This window comes from Haliotis asinina, chromosome 12 (genome assembly GCF_037392515.1).
Source record: "Haliotis asinina isolate JCU_RB_2024 chromosome 12, JCU_Hal_asi_v2, whole genome shotgun sequence".
NCBI classification, from domain to species: Eukaryota; Metazoa; Mollusca; class Gastropoda; order Lepetellida; family Haliotidae; genus Haliotis; species Haliotis asinina.
The window spans coordinates 38,942,438-38,959,353 of NC_090291.1; the positions used below are offsets into that span (position 1 = coordinate 38,942,438).

Genomic DNA, 16,916 nt, shown 5'->3' on the forward strand with positions numbered 1-16,916 from the left:
CATATTTCAGGCTGGGGGGATCACATAAGTATTTCCCACTTACGTGGATAATCAAGTTCAGAACAAGTAATAGCTTCAGTTGTCTATTTAAAAATGTTCCTTGAATGTAAAGTTTTTTCAATACATGTCGTGATTCACTTCGACTGAGACAAACACAGCTAATGCATCCACGCCAGTAGTCTAGTGAGTCTCCCATGCTGCACATGAAATTGACAGCTTCACACTTGACTTGTGGGTGACAGGTATCGACAGTGCATTGTCTTCAGATCATGGAGAATAACTTTCAGTATATACCAGTAAATTCAACTTCAATCTGACAAATATTACTTGATATATACTCACACTAGTATGGGAAAACTAATCATCTCTCAAATTTCGGATAATGTTGTGTTTTTTTATCCGTTCTGTCACCCTTTGTCAGCACGATGTAAACACATGACTATAATACATGTTAGTATGGTGTTAACATTTTATATCACTGCATTGATCTGCATTCAATGTTGCATCCACCATGCAGAAACAACTGGATGGTTACAGACCATTAAGTCCCTCTTAACATGATTAGGAAACATTGACACCAAATCAGTCACATCATAGGTGACAATCCATCAGCAGGATATACAATGAAGTACACTGAAAAGGGCATGATCACATTTTATATCACCATTAACTGCAGTTAACAGCAACATATACTAGAGTATCTAATAGACTAAGAGAGGGTTTACTCTTGTTTTGCTTGTGAAGGAGCAATTTTGAATCTAGTAATGGTAAAGGCCACAACAGCTTACTTCAATGATCCTTAATTATTTCTTACTGTATAGTCCCTTGAAAATATTTTTTTTAATTCACCCATTTGTCTTTACAGATATCAGGTTACCTTAAGGTCACATGCAACACAAAACACAACTTTGCAGATTCTGATACCTTTTGGTATGCACTCCCCGAAACAAATAATCAAAACTGCCGATTCAACCTATAAAGCTGAAAAAAAGCGAAGGAAATCGGGTTTCAAACAATTCACTAATTTTCCCCAGCGCGTGGAAATCGTGATTTCAACAACATTATGCACTCATAAAGCAGTGGAGCTTGAAACAGAATGCATGCCTGAAGTACGAGGTTGTGAGCAGCAGTCTAATCTTGGTTGTGTAAATAATCTACTCGTTACATAATAAAAACATGTTGATTGCGATAAGCAGACTCTGTCACAGAAAAAACTCAATGTCTGGTTTATTGAAACCTATATGTCTGCCAGCCTGTCTGCTAATGACAATATGCAATGCACAACTTCAATCACTGACCACATGCAAATTGAAATTAACACCTATTGGGCTTTTAAACCATAAACAAAGAGCCAGCTAAGTATATCAGCAAATGAAAAATGACCAATGACAAGATGTCATTCATTTTGAGGGAGGTAAACACAAGTACAAAATATTGCACTTTTGATTTGAATTTTATGCTTATAATTTCGTATATTCATTTTTTCACTATCACCACTGCATTTTATAGATCGTGAATAAGTCATAACTGGGTTTTAATTATGTTTGATTCTTTTGGTTGTATGTGACCCTTAAGGAAGCAGCCATGATCATCCTGGCAAAAGAGGAAAGGGAAAGTATTCTCCCCTTCTGACAAACATGGTACGGGACAACACCCTCTGAAAACTAACTCAACAATTTATTATTCAGACCCTTGGCATTAATCACTATTAAATGCACTTCACTGCCTGACCGTGCATTAAGGATCATAATGTCACATAGAATGTAACCAGTGAGGGGACAGATAACCTGCTTCCAGGTGATATCTTAACATTAGTCATGAACAAACAGCTGGAATAACTCATTTATTTCACTGTGCTGAGTTATTACCTGTTTAAGCAAATTAAGTTTCCACATGTGGCATACTGTTCTGTAATAAAACGTACTTGGTGGCCAAGAAATGTGAAGTGTCATTGTGTTGGCATTGCAACATTTGTATGTAATCTTTGTGCAGAAACATTATAAATCTTTGGTTTGCCATATTTATCAACAGAAATCTCTCTCCATAACTGTGACATGGAATAACATGAATACATGTTACAATACATTAGGTCAGGATAACCCTTTTCAGGCCTTGATGATGACCTCAGAAATACCGAGGTCATGTTTATCTGTTTCTCTAACAATAACACACTGCAATATTCTGGCGCTTTGACAGGCAACATTTCAATAATGAAGCATGAATCTGACAATCCACTAGCCCAAAGAGGTGAAACATTACCGGTATATCGTGGTATTAGTAGAACCGCAGTATTTTGCCTTCAGTTTAGTATGCAGTGATGCAACCCAGAAATTTGGTATTTTCAGTTTTCATATAATTATTTCATTGATGCTTTTTAATCCTTTTCTGAAATGTCTGGAAATAAAAATTTATGCATTTCTTTCATATTTTCCAGGAGTGAAGTATCTGAAGTACTTAACCGAAGCTGACCACACCAAAACTGACGGAACCAAAGGCCTTGTAGCGCATTATGTACCATACAGTGGTAAGAGAATATAGTGTTTTGCTCCTAGTGATCCACACTTCAAAAATGGTGAAATGGTATATTTAACTAAGGATTGTGTCATGGCGATTAGGTGCCTGAGTGTGTCAGTTCAAAACATGGATGGGACTCAACCATGGGACTAACAAAAGTATGAGAATCTGTACTTTACTGGGAAAGTGCAATTCCAAATGTAATATGTCCAGACACATCACAATGTAGATGACCCGTGAAGGTCCCGGGGTAGAATAGGCCTTCAGCAACCCATGCTTGCCATAAAAGGCGACTATGCTTGTCATAAGAGGCGACTAACAGGATCTGGTGGTCAGACTCGCTGACTTGGTTCACACGTCATTGGTTCCCAATTGCGCAGATTGATGCTCATGTTGTTGACCACTGGATTGTCTGGTCCAGACTTGATTATTTACTGACCTCAACGTTGATTTAATCCCATATATCACCCAATTTCAACAATCGTACATTGAAAGTACAGTTCCCCTACTTTTTTTTAAGAGTATATTTCACTACCATGACTGTCCACAATACCCTCTGCATGAACAGCAAATATGAACTTGACATTGATGTAGAAACTGAAAGCTGATAGTTTCAACAGTTTTAATCATAAAAATACACAATCTCAAAGCTGAAGAGTTCTTCATCCTGTTTATGGCCTGTCTTAAACCAGTGATTATGATGATGAATAAATGTGCCCACTGCTCACAAACATGACCACAGATAATTTCGAAGGGTACAATTATTGCTCAGCTCAAATAATTACATAATAGCTGCTCATAAGCAAACAACCAAACATTCTGCCTGTTGTTCGGTGTTTTCGCAGGAAGGCAACTTTTCAGGGTGTGTATAAGCATGGGCTGTTTTTTGTTTTCACCTTTGTGCGACAAGGGTGCACATTTGTAACAATGGATTCAGGTGGTTATACAAGAACCCTAATACCAGGGGAAGGTGACAACCACAAGACGTTCATGTTCATTCATTCATATGTATTTATAAAGTATTTCACTTCCACGAACCATTTTATAATATATTTCGCATAGAAGATGTACGAAGTATAATCTATCATGTTATCACCTAATATCATATCATTTTATAATATATCCCACTTCTATGGTCCTTTTTAGTCATTACAACATGCACAAAGTATGATTTAACATGCAAATCATCGTATCATTTTATGATATATTTTACTTGAAAGATGCAGAAGGTATCATCTAACATGCTAATCATCGTATCATTTTGTAAAATATTTCATATGTCATTTATCATTACAATATAGCATCATCTAACATGCTAGTTTAATATCATAAATGCACCATCTGCATATTCATACAACTTCCACTTGACTTCCACAAGATTCCTTTGCAGATCTCTGTACCTCTTTTTCTTTGATGGGAGGTGCTAAAAAAGTTGGGGGTAGGGGTGCAGCTGTTGTGGTGCTTGTGAGTTGCGTCGGCTCTCAGTGGAAAGTCATTCTTCGTTGTCAATGGGGCACTGCAGTCTTTGTTGTGCATCTCCAATTACCTACCTCATTTGCTTTTTTTCTTACCGATTCTGTACATACAACTTTCAACTACCAAATACCTTCCACCTTGATCTGTAGCTACGTACTTGTACTGTAGCTGTACGTTCTCAGAAATCGAGTAATCATGATGATTGTAACAGTATATTTATATAAAACTGTTGACACTATAGTAACATGCGATTGATATGAATGTGCACTTCTCATGATAAACAATCAATACGGTAAATAACAGTTCTGCAAAAACTTCACAAAATCAGCGTCAGCATGAACAAACCATGAACTGTGTTCGCGTAGAAATAAGTACAAATTTAGCCGCCACACTTACACTAATTCCCCAGGAAGCTCTTACATAAACATTACTATAACAACACTAAGCATGAAAGATCACCGTGTTTCACCATCGTGCAAAAATCGAAAACTAAAAAGTTGCCTTATTGCGAATGAACCTGTTGCTCATGTTCTGATAAAAGTGGATAATTTGTTTGAAACACTTATTTTGTTTGTTTCACAGATTTTCTTTTGCAAGAGTGAAAAAATTGGTAATTCTTTTTGAGAGAAAAGATGTTCATCTGGCGTTCATACTGAATATATTTCTTAAACTTAACCTCAGATCAACCTAGATAGTATTTCCTACTGTAATCGGTGAGAGTTATGTAACAGATGCTCAGTGACAGCAGAACCTTGTGGATACATGACAAGTGTCGGTTGTTTACTGTGATGCTTTTCCTTCTGTTTTTTATGTAACTGGTCACGTTGTGTGGTCAGAAAACTTGTCTGTAGGTTCTGTATGGCTGATTATTGAAAGGTTTTTCTAATCCAACTCAAATAAAGTCCCAACAGAAGGAATAATAAGTTTCCATTCCAGTTTATTAAAAACAATGTATCAAGAAATAAGATCCAACAAAATACTCTGAATCAAACAATCCTTCATATTTCTCGCACCACATGACAGGGAAAATCCCCAACTTGGCCAATGTGCACGCTCCTTGCATCTCTGCCCCTCAAAATGGCGGAGCATGCAAGAAGCATGACATCATCCTGTCCCCCTTAGCAATGAGGTCCATATGGGCGAAAGCTCCTACAACTATGGCTACAAAGGTAGGTACTACGTCAGCCATCCACCCAACTACCTAACCGACTGCACCTAAAATAATTATATTTGCAATACTTTACCGCGATGTCCACACTACAAACATGAAGGAAAGATATAAGAATGAACTCAGCTAAACATCTATTGTATGCAATGATGAGAACCTTGAGTTAGTCGTATCAGAAAAGGCCAGTGGGGTTGCCTAGAGGTTAAAGCATTTGCTTATCACAACGCTCTACATGCTACACGTGAAGGTCCCGGGGTAGCCCTTTAGCAAACAATGCTTGCCGTAAAAGGCGACTGACAAGGCTCGCTGATCGGGTGGTCATCGGTTCCCAATTGCGCAGATCAATGCTCATGTTGTTGATCACTGGACCGTCTGGTCGAGACTCGATTATTTACAGACCACCGCCATATAGCTGGAATATTGCCGAGTGCCGCATAAAAGTAAACTCACTCACTCACTCACTTCTGCATGCTCTACTTCACATATTTGTCAGGTACAACTGACACACTGAACATTTCTGACTTTAATACAGAACATCAATTGTTACAGGGACGGAGGGGTAGCCTAGTGGTTACAGCAACTGCTCATCAACCAAAGACCTAGGTTTGATTCCCCACATGGGTATGATGTGTGAAGCCCATTTCTGGTGTCCCTGGTCCCCCTGATATTGCTGGAATATTGCAAAAAGCTCACTCACACACTCAGTTGTTACAGAATAGCATCCACAGTGTGGGTAATACAGCCTCTTTAATGTCCACCATAGAACTGGATGAACCACAAACAGGCATGGACTGTGGAGCAAGGGCCTTCTTTAAAGTCAACCAGAAAGATGGGTGTGCCATTAAGGGCATGGGATGTGAAGAACTGATCCTTTTCAATGTTAACCATATAACTGGGTGTGTCAGACCATGGAACAAAAACCTTTAATGTCCTACATAGAACTGGTTGCACCACTAAGGGCATGGCCTGGCAACAAACTACATTTTTAATATCTGACACAGAGCAGGATGCAATCCAATGTGTCTGAAACAAGTGAATAAAGTCTCTCATAGCTACATACTACGGATGAGACTTGAGCATCTGTCTTGTCAAAGCAAAACTCATCAAAACTTTACAGTGGGCAGAGTGGGTATGCGATAATCAAACTAATCCCCTAGCCTTCATATGTCTGACATTTCCCTCAACCAATAATCACCTAAAAATGGTCGATTTTAACACATACCATCACAGAAAATTGTTCAGTAAAGAATATTTACAGATAACGTCTAAGTAAACATAGTACAGAATTACTTTCAAAGAAATATTGATTACAGACATTTATAGCCCAACTTTTCAGCAAAATTTAACGATCAAACCTTAAACAAGTACATAGGATTCTTCATAAAAGATTGACAGGGTACTGAACAAAGAAACAAAACAAAAATAAAAAGAATCACAAAAGTTATATTTAACTAGATAGTCACAAAAGTGTTGCTTGATTGCACTCCAGACCAAATAACAGAACTGAGACCGTCTCACACTGCAAAGTTGGACTGCCAGCATGTCATGATGACTTGTTCAATAGTCAGCTTCAAGCAGATTTTACTACATGCATTTCTTCACATAGCGCTCATAATGATATTTGTTTCTACTTCCTGGGTGAATGGATAGCCTAGTTGTAAAGTGTTCACTTGTCACACTGAAGACATGGGTTCAATACCCTACAAGGATGAAATCCCTATTTGTGGTGCCCCCATCGCCATGGTATTACTGTAATATAACTGAAAGGGGCATAAAACCATACTCACTCACTCTTTTCCTTAGTAAGTTGGAATTCAATTGCTTTTGAATTTCTTTCGAGACCACTGCACTCATAGGGTATTATAGCATGTTGTGTGTGCACCTTCGCATGTACACTTTTCTTTTCTTTTTTCAGATGCCCGACCCACAGCCACTCTATCCAAAAAGCCAGAAACAGTATGAGCTACTCTATAACGTACACTGAATACATCATTTATCATCAAAGCATTTTTTCACCATGAACAGTAATATTCCTGCAATATTAAGGAAACTGAGTCTGGCAGCTCTGACGAGCCATATTTTCGACAAACATGTTTTTTAATTATCTGTGTAATTGATACTTCCCTGTTAGAGATCACGATCAAGTTGAATCTATATACACAATCAGGTTGAACCTACAGACATAATCAGGTTGAACCTACAGACATAACCAGGTTGAACCTACAGACATAATCAGTTTGAATCTACAGGCATATTCAGGTTCGACCTACAGACATAACCAGATTGAACCTACAGACAAAACCTAATTGAACCTACAGACACATTCTGGTTGAATCTACAGACATAATCAGGTTGAAGCTACAGACATAAATCAGATTGAATCTGCTGACATAATCAGGCTGAACCTACAGACATAATCAGATTGAATCTACAGGCATATTTAGGTTGAATCTATAGACATAATCAGGTTGAACCTACAGACTCATTCTGGTTGAATCTACAGATATAAATCAGGTTGAATCTGCAGACATAATTAGGTTAAACCTACAGACATAACCAGGTTGAACCTACAGACATAATCAGATTGAATCTATAGGCATATTTAGGTAGAATCTGCTGACATAATCAGGCTGAACCTACAGACATAACCTGGTTGAATCTACAGACATAAATCAGGTTGAACCTACAGACATAAATCAGGTTGAATCTACAGACATAATCAGGTTCAAGTTACAGACATAAATCAGGCTGAATCTTGAGACATAACCAAATTGAACCTATAGACATAATCAGGTTGAACCCCTACTGTCATAGGCAAGTGTTATATGGCACCATTTAAGAGATCTCACATGAAACTCTGTAACATATAAACAGAACAGGCACATACAGAAACAGCTCACTGACTTGGTTGATTTCTTCGATGGGCATTTTAGATGTGGAGTGGACAACTTTCAACGACATTAGAATTTATGTTGAAGCATTGCCTTCACAGAATAAAAGAAGCTGTATCCCCATAAAAATTGTTGTCATTCTTCAAATTGCATGATGTATCCCAGTTTTTAGATCGATGCTCAAGATGTCAATCACTGGCTTTTCCTGTCCAGGCTCAACTATTTACAATCTGCAGGAACTGATGAACTATTACTGAATGCAGCAATGAACAACTAAAAAATACACACACAGCTACATTGTGGTAAAGATTGCTGAAACCAACATACAATTTCACTCACTCAGCTTAAATCATGAAGGCATCTTTTAATGTTCAAAGCTGAATGTGCAAATACCACTGTCTGGCCTATCTACATCGTGAGTGAGTTACGTTTTACGCCGCACTCAGCAATATCCCAGCTATATGGCAGCGGTCTGTAAATAATCAAGTCTGGACCAGACAACCCAGTGACCAACAACATGAGCAATGATCTGTGCAATTGGGAACCGATGACATGTGTCAACCAAGTCAGTGAGCCTGACCACCCGATCCAATTAGTCGCCTATTCCGACAAGCATAGTCGCCTTTTATAGCAAGCATGGATTGCTGAAGGCCTGTTCTACCCCGGGACCTTCACGGGGTTTGTCTGATAAGACTTGTGTATGGAAACTTAATAATCATTACAATCATTAACTGGAGCGGATACAGATTTTGGAGAAAGGGGGATCGAACAATGAAGGTCCAGGTTAGAATATGCCTTCAGGAACCCATGCTTGCCATAAAAGGCATAAGAAGTGACTAACAGGATCAGGTGCTGCTCGCTGACTTGGTTGGCACTTGTCACCGGTTCCCAAATTCACAGATTGATGCTCATGCTATTGATCACTGGATTGTCTGTTTTATACTGATTATTTACAGACTGCCACCACATAGCTGGAATATTGCTAAATGCGGCGTAAAGCTAAACTCACTCACCCACTGAAAAAAGGGGATCCCCCACTCGATCCACCTGTGCATAGATTGTTCTCATATGATAACAGACTGACAGTGGTTTAGATACACTAATACATAGGGGTGAAATGGTACTCTCTTACTACTGTACTGTATATACTGCAATACAAGATATAAACAATAACCATAATCTTTCTTACTTTGAATGAATAAAGTTGTCAATTTATGACTTGGTAGGAATGATGGTACCTAAACCAAAACCACTGATTTTTATTACTTAATGGTATACCGAACCGAAGACCAAATTCTGCGGTTCTACTAACACCGCATCTACTGGTACACTATGTAGAACTTAAAGTGGCACTGGACTATTGAAAGACATAGACATTGTTGAATTTAACTTCAGAACAGGCATATACCCGTGAAGGTCCCGGGGTAGAATAGGCCTTCAGCAACCCATGCTTGTCATAAAAGGCGACTCAGCTTGTCGTAAGAGGCGACTAACGGGATCGGGTGGTCAGGCTCGCTGACTTGGTTGACACATGTCATGGGTTCCCAATAGCGCAGATCGATGCTCATGTTGTTGATCACTGGATTGTCTGGTCCAGACTCGATTATTTACAGACCGCCGCCATATAGCTGGAATATTGCTGAGTGCGGCGTAAAACTAAACTCACTCACTCACTCAGAACAGGCATAGGAATACTTTATCAGACTAATACTCTTGTTGACTACAAGTACAGTTGTATTTATTGGCTGTTGAGCACAAGGCCTGGATCTCTTTTGGTGATATGTCATAATCAAAAATCCAAAACGTGCTTGCTGCTTGTTCAATTTGCACATCACTCCCTGCAACTGGAACATACATCAAGAACGCAACAAAACTACTTTAAGTGTCTATTATGCAATACCAAGCACCCTGAGGGACCAGTTCAAAAGTTTGATGTCAGATAAATAAAATTAAATTCCTAAGTTTAAAGGCACACATCCCCACACATTGAATTACTGAAGTCAGAAAATGTTCACTGAGTTTTGGTGACTAGTTGTGGCAGAACTGAACTTACCTTTTCAGTATTTACAACTAAAGTTTATTCAAGGGTGATAAAATCATTTGTACCTGCCTATATTATACAATGGATGGACTAATCCAAAACAGTCAACAAAGATAAAGCCTTGCCTTGAGAAAAACTACAATGAAAGAGAGAGTTTGGTTTTCATCCCTTTTAGCAATATTCCAGCAATATCATGGCAGGGAACAACAGAAATGGGCTTCACATATTGCACACTTATATATTTGTGCCCATGTAGGGAATCGAACCCGGGCCTTCTGTGTGACGAAGAAACGCTTTATCCGCTCAGCTACCCCACCGCCAGACAGAAGCATATAATGACCCCAACGAATACTGAAAATATCCGTTGACTTTATCCTGCCGAGAACACTATCCATTGTATGATGGATGACAATTCCTAACAGTATATGAATGAATAAAACCATGGTTTAGCTAAGCTGTGATACAAAGCAAAACATTTTGGCGTGTTGCACTTGCCTGATATATAACTTCCAGGGCCATTAAACCCCCATTACGGCCGGTGGGGTAGCCTAGTGGTTAAAGCATTCGCTTGTCACGCCAAAGTCCCGGATTCAATTCCCACATAGGTGCAATGTGTAAGGCCCATTTTCTGGTGTCCCCCGCCATGATATCGCTGGAATATTGCTAAAAGCGGCATAAAACCAAACTCACTCACTCACTCACTAAACCCCCATTACACTGTCCTTCATTAAACCTTGACCTTAAATAATTACATTTTTATCACACTCCTGCTTTTGAACTGGCCCCAAGCAGGCTTCAACCCTAGCACAAATATTCTTCCTGGATGTTTTTCAACAATGATCACCTGATAGGATTCCTTTGATATTGATTATATGTCATATCTCCCAGTAATACAAACATCCAGCTACAAATAACTACGAAGGACACACTCTTGCAATACAAGATCATTATCAATGTCAGCGAAAAATATTTCTTTCTGACCATGTTGCTACACTTTCACCAATGTGTCATGAAATGTCAGTAAATAATACACTGTACACTCAGGAAAAAATCAATATCATCGGAAAAGAAGTGAATATGTACACATTGACAATACAAGAATAAAACATTTCACTTAATATTTCTTTACATCCTAAAAGGCAATGACTATTCACTTAAATTTCCAACATAATAAAAAATACATATATTAATTAGGAAAATCGAGACGAGTGAGAATACAAGGATAGACATCAACACTTTTAACAATCTTCCAGCAGTATCATGGCAGGAGACACCAAAATGAGCTTCAAACAATGTAACCAAGTGAGGAAACAAACCTGGATCTTCAGCATGACAAGTAAACACTTCATCTGCAACACCATCCAACTAGCATATTCATTTACAAACTAACATTTATACATTCAAACCTATACTGCATCTAACAGGAAAAAAAAGAATCATACCCATTGTTTACCAAACCATCTCAATACCTGTAACTGTCCTTTAACTGCCACCATTCAATAGATTTTGACATACACATGTTTATCAAGGATAATATACATTATTACCTCCTCAGGCATACTGGTGAAAGCAATTCTTGTTGTTTTTGGTTTTACTTTTTTTTCAAACTGAGATTAGTTTAAATGTATCATTGTCCTGAATACCAAGGTATGTTAACACTGCCGTGATGTAAAAATATGCAAGAAAGCCTGTTCCTTGGGACCTATCCTGATATCAATGATGTATAGTTTCCTCTACAAAGTTACAACATTGGCAAACTACACTGATATCCGTTATAACACTTTTATTTATTATATAGAATTTTGCTCCAGGCCAGCATGCATCTGGATATAGTCCTTTATCTTGACATACTCCAGCTTTATGGTGTATCTACAGGCTATTTATAGCTGAGTTTAACAGACATTTTACAGGTTTCTGGCAGTGTGGAATTCCAGGTTTCCCACTGGCTCTCAATATAACAAGCTGATACTATATATCAACTCTTCATATTCATTATATTACACCCCGGTTGAATTCACCACATGGGTACAATGTGAGAAACCCATTTCAGGTGTCACAACCACCCCCATTCAAAACCTGATGCTGCTAAAAGCAGCATAAAACCAAACTCACTCACTCGTTACGTTATACATAGTGTTTGCTCTGGGTTTCTTTGTTTATTAATCAATAAAAGAAATCTGTGCATATAGCATGCTATATCATATATTGCCCACTTTTATACCACAAGGAAACAATGTTGATAACTGTGTTGGGTAATATGACAACATAAAACCATATTATCAGTAAATAACCTATTTGTATGTGCAGTAAGTCAGCAGTTTGTATACTTGAACATGTGTGTCCTAAGGAAAAGACAGAAGATGGGGAATATTGACCAACTGTCCAACAGCTCCCGGATTTATTCTGCCCCAAACAGCCCCAGTCCAATTTTCAGAAAGCTGAAAGGTTTCAAAAATCATTCCAGGAATCTGTGATGGAAGTGATGAGAATTCAAATTCTGCCACTGAAAAGTTGATGAAAGGTTCACTGCTGCATGTGATTTTCTTCTGATGATTTCTACAGGACAAATGTTTCCTTTGGTAGAGAACTTGGTGTAAGATCCCTTTCCACACTTTTCTTTAAAACTGACAGACTTTAAGAACTCATTATTGCATTAACACTGCAGTGGGGGTTAGACACAATAGGTATCCTGATAGTGTATGTGTGATATGAACTGTACCAAAATGCAGTACTTTTATGCATCAAGTTTGCAAATGTATCAGAACCCTAAAATATTTGTTTTTGAAATTCAGAGACAGAAGATGGGAAACTTATATGTGACAGTAACACATAGAACAAAGCTTACTGTAAAAGCTATGCAAATATGCATTTTGCCAATTCGACAAAACCAGAATTTTAAGTTTGTTGAACAGTACCTGCTATTACTTATGTGTTTTTACAACAATGTAACTTATAATGCATGGTCCCAATGAGTTATAAATCAAGTATCATACTACCCTTGTATTAAGACATACAATATAATATTGTTACTGCAAGTGAGTTCTCCTCTTGGTTAATCTGGACTTGAAAAGTTTACATAAAGTTTTCAATTTTCCTTTTTACGACCCCATCCAACATCAAATGATAGATATTGGTACTATAACAGTCTTGATAAGAAACATACAAAGAGTAATAGTTCATAGGTCATAGGATATGTCATTGTCAATATGTCCCAAATATGAAACATCCAAACTGTCAATCATATTCCTACACAAGCCTAGAATCATTTGACAAGTCTGGACTGCCTCAGTTCTAAAAAGGTCAGAATTATTCTGGGCTTCAGTTGATTGAAGCTCATGATGTTGATCACTGGATTGTGTTCCTGACTCAATTAATGACGGACTGCTGCAATATAGCTGAAATACCTGAGTGTGGTGTTCAACAACAACCAACCAAACTACATTTGGATTGATTTTTAGATTAATATTGTCCATATTTTTCCAATCACATGGCTTTATTTCTAGGAGTGAGTGAGTCCAGCTATATGGTCTGGACAATCCAGTGATCAACAGCAAGAGCATAGATCTGCACAACTGGGAACCAATGACAAGTGTCAACCAAGTCAGCGACCGTGACCACCCAGTCTCCTTAGTCTCCTCTTACGACAAGCATCATCGTCTTTAATAGCTAACATAGGTTGCTGAAGGTCTCTTCTACCCTGGACCTTCAAGCGTATATCTCTTGGACTAAATGTCAGTCGAATTATTGGGTTTTGGTGCAACTTTTATCCAACTTACGTGAGGGAAACAGAGTTCGCATCACAAACTACATCCTGATGAACTGGCCCAAAATACATTGCCAGTAAAAATAACTAGGTCACCTGCTTGACAAATTGTCACTGTGTGTGTATGAACTTTATGGATGTGAACATTTCTTTACATAAGATGTTAATCGCATACATATCTGAAACAAGTTCCCGACATCTCTTCACTTGTCACCAACTCCCACGTCTGGTTGATAAATGCTAACAAATTGCATGAACGACTTGGCTTATTGGCTGAACTAGGCAAGGATGAACTAACTTTGGCAAACACATTTTACAGAGCTAATATGAACAACCACAACTGACCAATATGGAGGAACACGATCCAATCTACCTTCGCCAAATTAAACCATTTATCGATCTCAGGAATTTTGACAGATTCCTCCGAAGCCTGATTTCTCGTGCCCCCCGACGGTGTTTACTAGTTTAGGCTTAAGGTCAGATTCACGTGTCCCGACCAAACGCGCTAAGAACACGCATTTAACGCATAATTAGCAAAGTCGTGGAAAACACGGTGAACCAGTTGGAACATATTAACATTTTGTTTTTGTCGCCAATTCAGGGAAAAGAAGCAATAAAAACAACGAAAACACTCGCGCGTGATAAGAATGGCACAGAACCGCCATGTTGACAGCCGTCACAACAAACCAGATTACGACCGTGTGATAAACGCATCATCGCACAAACAGGGGATGATAGGTATTCGTGTGATGTCAGACACTCACCGTAGCAGAGCGAATTTCTCCGTGATCTAGAACAATATGATGACTTTCCCATCGCCGCAGATATTTTGAGTTCATGATTTTGCTTACAATCGTCCGTGTGTGGTTAAGACGACACACTTGGATGTCGCCCTCTGAGACCAGTTTGTATTTGGGTCCCTGGGGTAGGGATTTGATTGACACAGGAGACGAACTCGCTGAGCTCGAATGTTGTGGGGTACTGGGAGCTGACGGAGGGTCAGTGGAGGTAACTTCCACACAGGCATCTGGAAACGTCGCCATTTTGTAGAGCTTTGTGCAGAGCTCGCACGAGCCAAAGCTCGTTAACGCTGATCTGTAGCAGACGACAGAGTAAATATCCCCGTAATATCGCACACACCGATATGGTTATTCCTCGGACATGGTCACTCCACTCGGGCGTACCTCCGACACATCAGGACGAATTATAATTTTGTAGTTTAATTTGCCTGGCGCGTTTGCAGAGAAGTGGTAAACACGATGAAACAGTGGTATTGCAGGGTCCTTTTCACATAGATCACGGTACGAGACTAGACCGCCGTTCCTCGCTAACTGATTCAGCAACCTCTCTACTTAATATATCCCGATGGTCCATTTCAAGACAGTAACCTGCAACACAGGAAGACTACACGTTGTGAGAGTCGAAAAACACTGTCAATTCCCTGTTATGCGTGAGTTGTATTAAGGATCGTGACTAACACAAGAATGTAATCAGGTTTTCATTGAAAATGGCAGTGAGCGGTCACGTGACATATGACGTTTCTCCGCTGGCATATCTGCGCGATTTAAGGTAGTAGGTAGCCTACGTCAGTGCACATACATACAAACGTAACGCGCTCAGCCCGCGATACAGATTAATTTTGGAAAAAGAAACGAAACATGCATGTGAAATATCCATCAGCATTCCACACACTGTAAAGACCTCAAGTTTGGGAGTGAGTCATTGATCAATACGCAATCATCAGAGTTGATGAAAAAGGGGGTGAAAACGTTATATGCACAGACTTCAGCTTTTGCTGAATGAAAACGTGGCGTTTATGGGGACTATGGAAGAACCATCCCGGCCTTTAAAGCCGATAACGGGATGGGGGTGGGGATATTTTAAACGTACTTTATGTTTGAATCACCTGTCTCTAACTATGCTGTTTCAGTGATTCAAAGTCAGAGCATTGATTTCCAGATGGTTTGACATTAGCTTCCATTTAAAACGAATCCCCATTTTTCGTTCAGAATCACTGAGGAAATTATTTGAAAAGCCAGTGAAAGGAATGATGACCATCTTCCACAATTTTTACAAGGGAGGCTACCACTTTTCTGTTGCGTATTTCATTCGGGCGTATTTGGATTGCAAAATTTTACAGTACTTAATGTCCAAATATCCGTCTATTTTCGGAGAATATACTGGTCACTGGTCACGTCAAGGCACCTTGTTTCAGACTTGTTTGGGGAAACATTTTAGAAACGGGATGAAAACTGTGAAATACCGACAACGACCATTAGACGAGGAAATCAAACCCAATCAGCAATGGTAAAGGGCAGCAGGATGAAAGTTGTTCAGAAAACATTATTTTCAGTTCCAGCTTAAGATGATATTTTTTCAGCTGAATCCAAATCCCTTCTGATGGGATGTTGGTTGTCTAATGGTCACAGGGTCGTCACGCCAAAGACTCGTTGTACCATTGTATACTAGCACAATTCATATTATGGGTGCGGCCTAGTGGTAAAAGCGTTCGCTTGTCACACCAAAGATTAGCAATATCACGTCGACACCAGAAAATGGACTTCACACATTGTACCCATATGGGGAATCGAACCCAGGTCTTCAGCGTGACGAGCGAACGCTTTAACCATTAGGCTACCCCACAGCCACTTTATCATGTTAGTCCCGTTAGATAGCATGCCGTAGTATTAATGTTGATACTTCCTTCATTATACTGATAACGGAGCAGTGAAGGGCCTCTGAATGTCCGGGGTAGAATAGACCTTCAGCAAGCCATAATTGCTATAACGGGCGACTTTGCTTGTCGTAAGAAGCGGCTAACGGGATCGAGTGGTCAGGCTCGTTGACTTGGTTGGCACATGTCATCGGTTCCCAGTTGCGCAGGTCGATGCTCATGCTGTTGATCACTGGACTGTCTGATCCAATTCGATTATTTAGAGGCCGCCACCATATATTTGGAATATTGCTGAGTGCGGCGTAAAAACTAAACTCACTCACGAAACAATGAAGGCGATGCTGTCATTCTTTTCATATCTAATCCCCTGTGAACATGTGCGTTAACAA

The 16,916-nt window shown here is 39.2% G+C and overlaps 1 protein-coding gene across 1 annotated transcript in view; it reads right to left on the reverse strand.

Annotated features, from left to right (window-relative positions):
* LOC137258922 (C-Maf-inducing protein-like) overlaps positions 1-15,356 on the reverse strand; it is a 102,007-nt gene extending 86,651 nt beyond the window's left edge. The window contains exon 1 of the mRNA XM_067796618.1: positions 14,618-15,356. Within this exon, the coding sequence (XP_067652719.1) occupies positions 14,618-14,896 (279 nt within the window). The 5' untranslated portion in view covers positions 14,897-15,356. The remainder of the gene's footprint in view (positions 1-14,617) is intronic.
* Positions 15,357-16,916: the final 1,560 nt, after the last annotated feature.